General features: G+C 34.5%; 1 protein-coding gene across 1 annotated transcript; it reads right to left on the bottom strand.

Moving 5' to 3' along the window:
• Positions 1-465: 465 nt before the first annotated feature.
• LOC104072860 (multidrug resistance protein 1-like) lies at positions 466-10,925 on the bottom strand (the record flags this gene model as incomplete). The annotated part of the gene is made up of 8 exons (XM_009572454.1): positions 466-669; positions 1,640-1,723; positions 3,175-3,252; positions 5,215-5,319; positions 5,643-5,789; positions 6,589-6,771; positions 8,332-8,493; positions 10,908-10,925. Coding segments are annotated over 8 exons (981 nt in total), but the record flags the coding sequence as incomplete, so codon positions are not given.
• Between the last annotated feature and the right edge of the window lie 4 nt (positions 10,926-10,929).

The following is a 10,929-nucleotide window of genomic DNA, read 5'->3' as shown; positions in this document are numbered from 1 at the left end:
GGAATGGCAAACAGACTCAGAAACCAGTGGATATATACATATTATCCCTGCAAACATCAATAAGATGAAAGAGAAAAAAAAAGAGCAGTATAATATATGTAAGACATGACATGCCAAAAAGGGATGACAGGAAAGAAAAGAGCAAATGTCAAAATGAAGAGAGTTGCAAAATAAGGAAAATAGAGAAAGAGAAAGAGAAAAGAATGTGCCTGAATAGTGCTTAGCACATGCTGGGGTTTATCAATTATAAAAATAAATATCGGATAATAACATAAGTCTTCAATTATTATTGAAGAGGTGTTATGCTCTGTAGGTCTACTAGTGTAACTACATAAAGTCCGGCTGTCTCTGGAAGTTAAATATTATGATACGTTCTGTATTTGGAAGTAATACATCCATCAACAATGCTTTGGTAAACATGACTTTATGTATTACATAGAAATAGATAAAATTCTCTAGACCCACCTTTCCTGCAGCTTCCAGCTCTTCTTTATCTTTTTTTGCATGCCCAGCCAACATCTTCATTTCAATCATTCCTGCCACTGCAACGATTGGCACAACAGCTAAAAGTAGCAAGGTCAGCTGCCAGCCATAAATTAATGATATAATAATTCCAGTCCCCAGGTTAGCTATGTTTTGGGCAATTAATGCCAGTCTGACACCGGTTGCCTGGAGGAAGAAAAAGGACATTTCTTGCTAAAGTAACTGCATCTTAAATAAGGAAAGCATTTTCACCTATAATATTGCTGATTCTCAAAATACTATTTAGAAAGTCTTAACTCAGTTCTGCTATTTTTCAAAATTTTTCTGAAATGATTTTGTAAAAAATTATCTAGATCACATTTAATTCTTCTCTTCCCATATTCTGATTACTTAAATTTGCACTGCAATTTCTAAATTCTGCTCTTGAAGCTGAACAGACTTTAAGCATATCACATATTTACTTTTACAGCTAAACATTAAAATCTGTCACATTTTGTAGATCATGCAGCTAGCTTTATAAGTCATCACATGGAGCCCAGTGAAGAAGAAAATTAAATGTTTAACTTATAAAGCCAAAGACACTCCAGAATTCCTCAATTCAGAGAAAAAGCACATAACTTCGTGTAGCAGTAAAAATTTACTTAAGCATACATGAATAATCTCATTCAGTGCTCTTTAGCCTAATATTACAGACCCCTGAAAGTCCACAAATTACTTCTAAAGAATCTCCAAGAAGTAACAAGGAAAAGGAAGTCTGTTGCTACTATGTCTAATTTTTTTCATATAAGGAATCTGTACGATCAAAAAAATAGTAGAAGGTCATAAACTGAACAAATTTAGATGCATATCTTCAGGTAAATAAGATATCTCTAAACAGACGACTTAGATAAAGAGATTCCCAATGAATTTGTTTAATAATGAAAATCACAATACAGCACAGTAGTAAACTTTAAAAAGATTTATTTGGAAATTATTTTGTAAACATATATTACCATCATTGTTACAAAACACATCAGTGCATTCTATACCAGCTATCGTTTTATAGTAAATTTTAGTTGTCAAAGTCAAGACTGCTATCCAACCAGTCAAATCCAACCTGCAACTTTACTACATACTAAACCAAATATGAAAAATTCCAAAACAAAATTTTACTTACTCCTTTCACTTGTGAGGCATCATTAGCAAGTCTTGTAGTTAATGCTCCAGTGCTATTTTTAGAATTATCAAACCAGCCCATGTCCTACAATAAGAAACATTTTTCTTAGGACCGGTCTTTGGACATTTCATGTTACCCGAAAGTGAAACTGAGGTCTACCTTATATAATTGAGTTCAGCGTCAGAAGACTGTCTATGTGGCAGTGCATCAGTTCTGCATATTTAATTAAGTCTAATTCCTTCATTGCACAATGAATATTTTTAGAAAAAAGTGTATGTTTGTGGATGATCTGATGTGTACTCTGTCACTGCTGAGAAGGAAGGAGAGGAGCCTGGGGCATTCCCAAAACCAAAATCTACCGTCCCTCACCACTGCTGAATCTGCATCTCCTTGGAGGAGATGACTCTTCAGTCACACTTCTTCACAATTGCAAAGCTGTTTGGGGACGAATTAAGTGTAAAGCATTTTCAAGGTAAAAACTCCCGATTCATTGCTTTGTTTCTCCCCAGATTGAAAAGGCTTATTTGGAAGCTATGAGACAAAAAATACCCCAAAACAAACTGCACTATCTGATCAAAGTAAACTGTTGGGGTCAGGTACACAGTTTATAATTTATTCACCATATGACCAAATATCTGATTTAAACTTTCATGTGTAATATGCATTGAATGAAGACTGGTGGTGTAGTACAGGCATTTTTGACCTCAAAACTCAATTGTAAGATTGCTCTTTCATTAGGTTTTTAGTGAGGCTGATCTATAAATCCTAGTTTTTCAGACTACAACAGTTTTCTGTCCCCATTGCAAATAGTCATGTTCACATTAATCAAATTCTGTGTCTACATGTAGCTTTATGTGCAAGACATAAAACCCCAGAAATATTATATTGTATATTTGAAAATCTAAAATACTGATCCTGAAATCATACAAGATTAAGGCCAATTTAGATAACTACATGAATTAATTAAACACCGTATGAAATATTTATATTTTAATTCTCTGAAAGTGGCTTTAGATTTAATGCTACAATCTCACTATTGTACTAACGAAAAACAATTATAGATTTGGGAACTCTTTGAAACAGACATTCAATAAATAAATAAAAACATATCTGTACATACTACAATTTAAATCAGACATTCGAAGTAAGAGTTACAATGTAAGCTGCATTGCATTGCATTGCATTCCTTTAGGGGAGAAAGGGCACAAAGAAAACAAAGCAGGCAAATGAGCACGTAATGGGATACCGCTGGCGCACATCAACTTGTCAGGCTATAGTAATTTGGCTGTAAATCTAAGTCCTTGCAAGGAGTACATAAAAAGCTCTTGTATTTGTATTGGTTTAAGACTGTCCCTCTAAGGATACTTTGCTTAACCACATGTAACTAACCAAATTGGTTTCTAGACTGATTTAAAGAATCTTCTCTGTAGACAAGTCATAGTATGATAGAATAATGTAGAATACAGTTATCTTATGATATCTATACAATTGATTATTTTTAAAACCCTGGAAATCAAAATATTTATTATCTTTACCTGTCTAAGTATTGCTTTAAATGCCATGAGTCGAAGCCTCATTGTAAGAATTTCTCCTGCTTTGCCAAATGTGAAACCCTATTTGAGAAAAGGTACAATGTTTAGCACACTATTACACTTTTTATGTTTATTCAATAAGTATTTTAGATACATTTTCTCTACAATGTCAATGCACAAAGTACAAAATATTGCAGTCCTGATTGCACAAAGCAGATGTAAAAACAGGTTTAATATTCATAAATTCTAGTAGGTTCACAGTACAGACATTCAAATATTATTTCTCAGGAAAATATAGAGAGCATAGCAATATTTCCCAGCACTGCATCACCAGCATGCTTCAAGGAAAAGATCGCTAATAAACCCTTGGACTTCATTTTTATCTGAGTTGACCTAAGTCAGATCTAAAGAAGTGGCTTTCAGGCCAATCGTTTTAGATTAAAGACTTCATAAGGTAATCTGGGTTCATTGAAGTCTAACGCAAATTTCCCATTGACTCCAATGGAATTAAGATTTCTTCCCTGGGATCCTAACACAAACTGACATAGCTATCAGCAGTTATACATAAGTGATGTTTTATAAAGAATTGAACATATTTTTAGCCAGATATATGAATCAATTTAACAAGATAGAAAAAGGAAAATGCTGGTTAAAATTTTGGGAAGAGACACTCTTCCTGCATTTTAGTATGACATCAGTGTTTGTAATTAGCTTTGTTTAGGTCACTACCACCTTTATGTGATTACAAATATTAATTGTTTGGAATGTACATATGTGAAATTGAATACTCTTAAATACAAACCAAAGATAAAACTGTACTATGTGATACTAAGAAAAATTATTATGGCATATTCCAATCAGCAAATATTTCTCAGTTAACTTTGATCATTATCTTTGCTGTGCTCCTGTACTGTCGGTAAATTTGCATAAATATGTGACTTGGAAAAAAAATCACAAAAGAACATCAGAGAACAGGCACTATATAAAGAGATTATAAGAACGCTTTAAATTTTTTTCATTCTCACTAATTTGGGGGTGTTACATCTCAAAGAACTCTTCCTGCTCATATTTAAAACATTCTCTGAACATTTATAAATTGAGCAAACCTGTCATAGCCATCTACAACTCAGTCTTCTATACTCAAGGCCTCCTTGCTTGCATGTGCAACAAGACAATTCCGTAAATAAACAAGGAGGTTTTTGCAAGAGACTGTTTATGCTGCTGTCCCAAGTGCACTTTATTATTTCACTGTGTAGGCTCATTTAATGGATAAAACTATACAAACATATTCAGAAATTATAAACCAGACTATATATGAAAATATTTAAATGCTGAAGTTTGCACCTGCATGATTACTACCTTTTTTTTTTTTTTTTTACTGTGGCACTGTTGTAGCAGTCAGATACATATAAGAATTAGGGTAAAGTTAAAATAATTTTTTGGTAAAAGTTGAGATGGCTATAGAAATCAGTGAGAGCAGGAGATGGGATATTACTGTTCAACCATTAGTATTTAAGCAGGAGGAGCTGAATATCAGCATGATGAGTGTTACTTGAGGAACTGGGCCTGGGAATCTTTGGGGGGCTCACGTAAGACAAGACTTGAATGGGGAAAGGGTTAGGGAGTGAAAAATTGGAGAGCTAAGGCAGGAGATTGGTAGATTTGCAATCACTAAGATTCAAATAGGAGGGCTTGAGGGTGAGAAGGGAGTGGTATAATGTAAAGGCTGGAGGGTTTGGCCGTTAGGTGGCAATGGAAAAAAGAGTGAGAGAATCCAGAGTTTCATGCTGAGATGTGTTTGACTGCTGAAGAAGAGGGGAGTTCTGAAATTAAGAGGTCAGAATTGGTTGGAAGGTCTCTAACACATAAGAAGCTCTAGGTCAAAGAAGATTCAGTGCAGCACAAGGCACATCTAGAACCACAAATGCACAAATGTTTGAGTTGGAGACCTGTATTAAGAAGATACAAATGTTTAGTATATTTCAGATCTGGTTTCTAAAACATGATGAACAATTATAATAAAGCTAAAATAATAAAACATACCTGAAAAAAGAAAGTAAAAAAGGAAATGATCCCAAGTACTAAAAACAGCACTGAATATAAGTTGCTCTTTTCTCTCAAAATGGTCTCGTCAGTTTCTGAAAAAATCTATAAAATAATATTTAAAACAACATTTTTTTAATCAACTGATAATCTGAAATACTCCCATATTTCTCAATAACTATGTTTGGTAGTCATTTGCATTCATATAAAATTTGAGCATATGTTACATATGATTATAGGTATAACAAGCAAATTTCAGGTTGTAGCAAGATTTTTAGGATTTTGTAAATCTCATGTAATTCTTCAGATTTTTGTAATAGTGCTTCATCCACTCCTCAGCTTCATTATGCAGTGATTTTTTAAGACCTGGTTTCATTAGAAAACAATTTTGTGGGCTTTGTAGTTTTTTGCATTTTATTCAAACTTACCCCTATAATTTCTGAAAATATGATTGCAAATGCAGGTTGTAAAGCTCCATTGATAATTGCACATAAAGTTCCAACTACAAAGTTTGGCCATTCAGTTTTGTTCAACTTCATAATTTTCAGAAATGAAGCTGGAGGTAATTCTTCATCCTAAAAAATGGGAATTCTGTTAGGACAAACATGTATGTAAAAAGAGAGATTAATAGTCAATTTCCTACTCCCAGAATCTACCCAAGGGGAAGTCAAAATGTATAGTTTTTAATAATGTGAATAATTAACTGATTGTACATTTCTTTTTATAATTTTAATACAAGGAAGAAAGAGCTGTTAGAATATATCTACAGCTCTTGTCATATTTTAGTTTATCTATATCATTTTCATTGATCAATACTCTTGGTATTAGTCAATGGTGACTGAACTATTAATTCTGGGCATATTGTTGTGTGTAATCCATGACTGGATTAATTCAAGTAATTGTTCGTTAAGCAATTTATAACGGCAAAGTATTTGCTGCAAATATGAATGCAATCCTATTTGTTGTATGGTTTTGTTGTAAGATTTCTTCTAAGAGTTGTATGTTGGGCCAAATATTTTGTTTCTGATCCAAAAATGAATGTTTAACTTGTATAGACTATGTTGGTATGGTATGCAAATATATGTAAGTATATTTCTTTTAGAGCAAATTGATTTTCAGGAATAAACTCATCCTTGTTATAGACTTTTAAAGTCCCATTTTATTTGTGTAATCATTCACGGTGAGAATAACAAAACAAATTGTGAATATTATCAGGCAAAGGTTATTTAGAATTAGAAAGTTCTCATGTCTTTTTCACCTCTATCAAATGCCTCCTTATTCTTGTACCTTTCTAGAGCAGGAGAGTGATTTTAATTTTAACATACTTTGTTGAAAGGAATCAAAGTTCACTAACAGCTCTGCAAAGTTACTTACAGGTGAACCAGTTTTTTCATCAGGATCATCATTTTGTGCTCCTGGCTTTTTCATGCTTCTCTGAGTTGATCGTCTTCTCAATCCTTTTGTTAAGGATTCTTCAAATTCTGGTTCAGATTCACTTTTTTTGACACTAAGTGCATTCTCATCTTGTTGTGATGATGGAACTTCAGCTTCTATTGCCTAAAAGAGGGAAGAACATGATGCTAAGATTAACTATGCATATATTACTTTGAACTTTCAAAATTATGAGGTGATCAAAGTAAAAGTAACTTTGATTGTTTCCGTGGAAAGAGATATGGGGAAAACAATACATAATGTTATAAAGCAGATATGAAAATCTGTATTATGTTTAAGTAGATCTCTATCTTCAGAACTTGATTCATATATAAGAGTATCCCACCTCTCAAGAAAATATTTATACTAAGTGGAGGGCAGGAGAGTGCAAGTAGCTGCTCTTTTTTTATGAATTAACTCCTAACAGTTTTAAATTGACTGTAAACCATTTGTACTCATCTTGGGATCTTTTTGAGCGAGTTTTCAGTGGATACACCATTTATTCATGAACCCTCTTCACTGCAGAACATTTAACAATCCTTGACCTTAAATGTAATAAGGAAGTTCAGGATGGAACAGGTCAAAAAGAGATTTTGACTGAAAAATCTGAACAATCTGGAAAAGAGCCCTATTTTTGGTGGTAGTTTTGCCAGTCTCTTTGACAAAATAAATACATGTCTACCCACCACTGAGATATTTAATAGTAACTGGATTCAAAGTTGCCTTCAACTTGTATTTCTTTTTTTCCAGAAAGTTTTTATTTCTTACTGCTTTTTGTGCTATTAATAAAAAGAACTTTTTTTGCTTTCTTTCCATTTTTTATTTTCCATTATTTTTTATTTTCTTTCCATTTTATATTTCCTAATTTTTCCCATTACCACATTTGCTTGAATACAAAGTTACTTTGAATATAAGGTGACCAAATATATTCTCATAGTTACTTTATGAAGAAATGTTTTAATTGGCCTAGTTTACTCTTTTCAGTCTGACATACTGAGATAGCAGTTTCAGTTTCTTTAATGGGCGTGGTGGTTATGCAGTAAACCAGTGACACAGAAGGCTACAGTGAAGCTCAGCTATAACCTAACTATTGCATGGAACATTGCGATGTACCAAAGTATTTTGTTCTAAAACTAATACAATTCTGATATTTATATTAATTTCCAATCTCTTTATTTCTGGCTACATAACTTTAAAAGTGTACATATTTTTGCACTCAGCATATCTGGATTATTTTTCTTTTTCTCCTATTCTTCCACAATTTTTTTTCTTTAGAAAGAAATTCAGTATGAAGGATTATAACTAAACAGCTTAAAATATGCATGCTCTATTCTTCCAGTATCAGCTACTGTATTTTACCTTTTATCATAGGCTAAGAACAAGCAATGGAATAGCAAACTACTGTAATCAGCTGCTCTACATTAACTGCAAAAAAGGAAAACATAAAATAATCTTTTAAGTTTAAATCCCTAGAGGATTAAAAATGTACTATCCTGTGTTTAAATAGGTCTGGTATCGAAACTACTGGTCTTCTCTCTCAAATTACTGCTCTCCTTTCAAAGTACATATTTTTTTGCTGTTGACAAAATATGCTGCAGAATTCCCCTTGCTTCTGATAGCATACAATAACTATGGGCATGAAATACAAAAAAGAAAATGAGGCAATAGCTAGTGAGAAAAAAGTACCTGCATGTTAACGAGTTTGTAGTAGATTCCCTTTCTCTCAAGCAATTTAAAATGATTCCCTTGTTCTGTGATAACTCCACCTTCGAACACAGCTATAAGATCTGCATTTCGGACTGTTGACAGTCGATGAGCTACTACAACTGTGGTGCGTCCTTCCCTTGCCTAGAAATAACAATATTTAATATAAGTATTTCTAAGTATATTCAAAAATTGTTCATCTTCATATTAGAGTTGAATAAGACCTAAGGGAAACATTTAAATGCTTCACAGAAAAATATAACTTTCAAAAAAATTTAAAAAACAGATTTCAATGAGTACCTTAAAACAGAAATATTATCTTTAGGTTGAAAATTAATATTAGAGACAATCTTTCACCATGGCACATAAAAATATCAAATTTTGATCACAAATATCTAAACAAAATTCTCAATATTTAAAATTTTAGAATGTTATACTGTTACAAACCTTAAAATTTAAAAAATGCCAGAACTTTTGTATTTAAGCCCATAGTTGTTCATTTCAAATCTGTGAAGAAGAGTTTATACTCAGAAGCATTAGAAAATATTTCACACTGACATTTAAAAATTTCCGTGTTTTAAGCTCTAAGTCATTGCTGACTCCAGCAGCTTCACTGAAAATAAAATTCTCTACAGTTTCGTGTGAAACACATTTCAACTAACTACCTATCTTTGGATATTTATAAGCCTATTGCATATAATGTATCAAATGTCACAGCTTGCCATTTTAATTACCAGGCTGTATTAAAATGATCAAGAAACTTTTAGTTTAAATATTTGAAGTAATGATCCCAAGCAGTGGAATTTTGTTGGAACCTGGATGGAGTTCATCTTCAGTCATGTCCCCCAAGGGTCCATACTGGGACCCATACTATTTAATATCTTCGTCGCTGACATAGGTAAATGGGATTGAGGGCACACTCAGCAGGTTTGCAGATGACACCAAGCTGAGTGGTGCAGTTGATTCGCTTGAGGGAAGGGATGGCGTCCAGAAGGACCTTGAAAAGCTTGAGGCGTGGGCCCATGTGAACCTCACAAAGTTCAACAAAGCCAAGTGCAAGGCCCTGCACCTGGGTCAGGGCAATCCTCAGTATCAATGCAGACTGGGGGATGAATGGATTGAGAGCAGCCCTGCAGAGAAGAGGTTGGGAATACTGGTGGATGAAAAATTGGACATGAGCCAACAATGTCTACTTGCAGCTCAGAAAGCCAGTCGTATCCTGGATTGCATAAAAAGAAGCATGGCTAGCAGGTCGAGGGAGGTGATTCTGCCCTTCTACTCTGCTCTCATGAGACTCCACCTGGAGTACTGCATCCATCCAGCTCTGGAGTCCCCTGTGCAAGAAAGACATGGACTTGTTAGAGCAGGTCCTAAGGAGGGCCACAAAAATTATCAGCCAGCTGAAAGACCTCTCCTATGAAGAAAGGATGAGAGAGTTGGGGTTGTTTAGCCTGGAGAAGAGAAGGCTCCAGGAAGACCTTATTGTGGCCTTTTGTGGTATAAAGGGGGCTTATAACATAGGTGGAGAGAGACTTTTTACCAGGGAAAAAAGTGTAGTGACAGGACAAGGGACAATGTTTTAACCTGAAAGAGGGTAGATTTAGATTGGATATAAGGAAGAAATTTTTTATGATGAGGGTGATGAGACACTGGAAGAGGTTGCCCAGAGAAGTTGTTGATTGTCCATCATTGGAAGTGTTCAAGGTCAGGCTGGACAGGGCTTTGAGCAACCTGATCTAGTGAAAGATGTCCCTGGCCATGGCAGAGGGGTTTGACATGATCTTTAAAGGTCCCTTCCAACCCAAACCGTTCTATGATTCTATAAGTCCCTAGGTCTTCTGCAAAGGTTTATGAGGATTCAAATTTATAAGATAATGTGACCAAGGAAAGCTAGACAAATAACTTCTCTATTAAATATATTTCCATTCATAATTCTCCTCAAACTGTCTTTCTCTATCCAACAGCAGCGAGAAGCATTACAGTACTCCAGCAGAATCCAGCTGAGTAAATCCAGAATACCATTTGGGGGTACAGCCCCAGTATGAATATAGAGACTCCTGAGTTGCACCAGGGATCAGCTTGTCCCTTGGCAAGACAGCTCTACATTAAGAAAAAACAAGCACCTAGAAGTATTCATGTTAACTGAAGCAAATGTTTCCTTGGAGTGTTTCCTGCCAAGTCACTGCTACATATGACATGCTGGTAGTGCTCACCTTGTCTGTCAGGCTTCAACACAAGTTAATTAAGTAGGTGACTGACAACCATATGCATGTCAGTAAGACAGATAATTGCAGGGGGTGGTATTTACACCAAGAAAACGTTGATTTAAGCTTAATAATGTAGAAAATAGAATTCCATCTTCTCACTTGAAACAAGATTCCTCTCTGTAATACCTGCGGAATATCAAACATTCTCTGTACAGAGAATATTTGCCAAATCCGAGTTTACCTTTTGTGTTTTAAGGGTCTCTGTTTCTTGCAGCTCTTTCAACAAATGTCTGGGAAAAAAAGTAAATATTAGGCTCCTGCTTACCTGCTTCATTTTAGAACACTACTGACCTTGTCCAGTGCTGCCTGCACA

Source organism: Fulmarus glacialis, unplaced genomic scaffold, assembly GCF_000690835.1.
Source record: "Fulmarus glacialis isolate BGI_N327 unplaced genomic scaffold, ASM69083v1 scaffold11672, whole genome shotgun sequence".
Taxonomy (NCBI): domain Eukaryota; kingdom Metazoa; phylum Chordata; class Aves; order Procellariiformes; family Procellariidae; genus Fulmarus; species Fulmarus glacialis.
The sequence above is the reverse complement of the archived record's forward strand: the minus strand, read 5'-3'. Positions and strand labels throughout refer to the sequence as shown.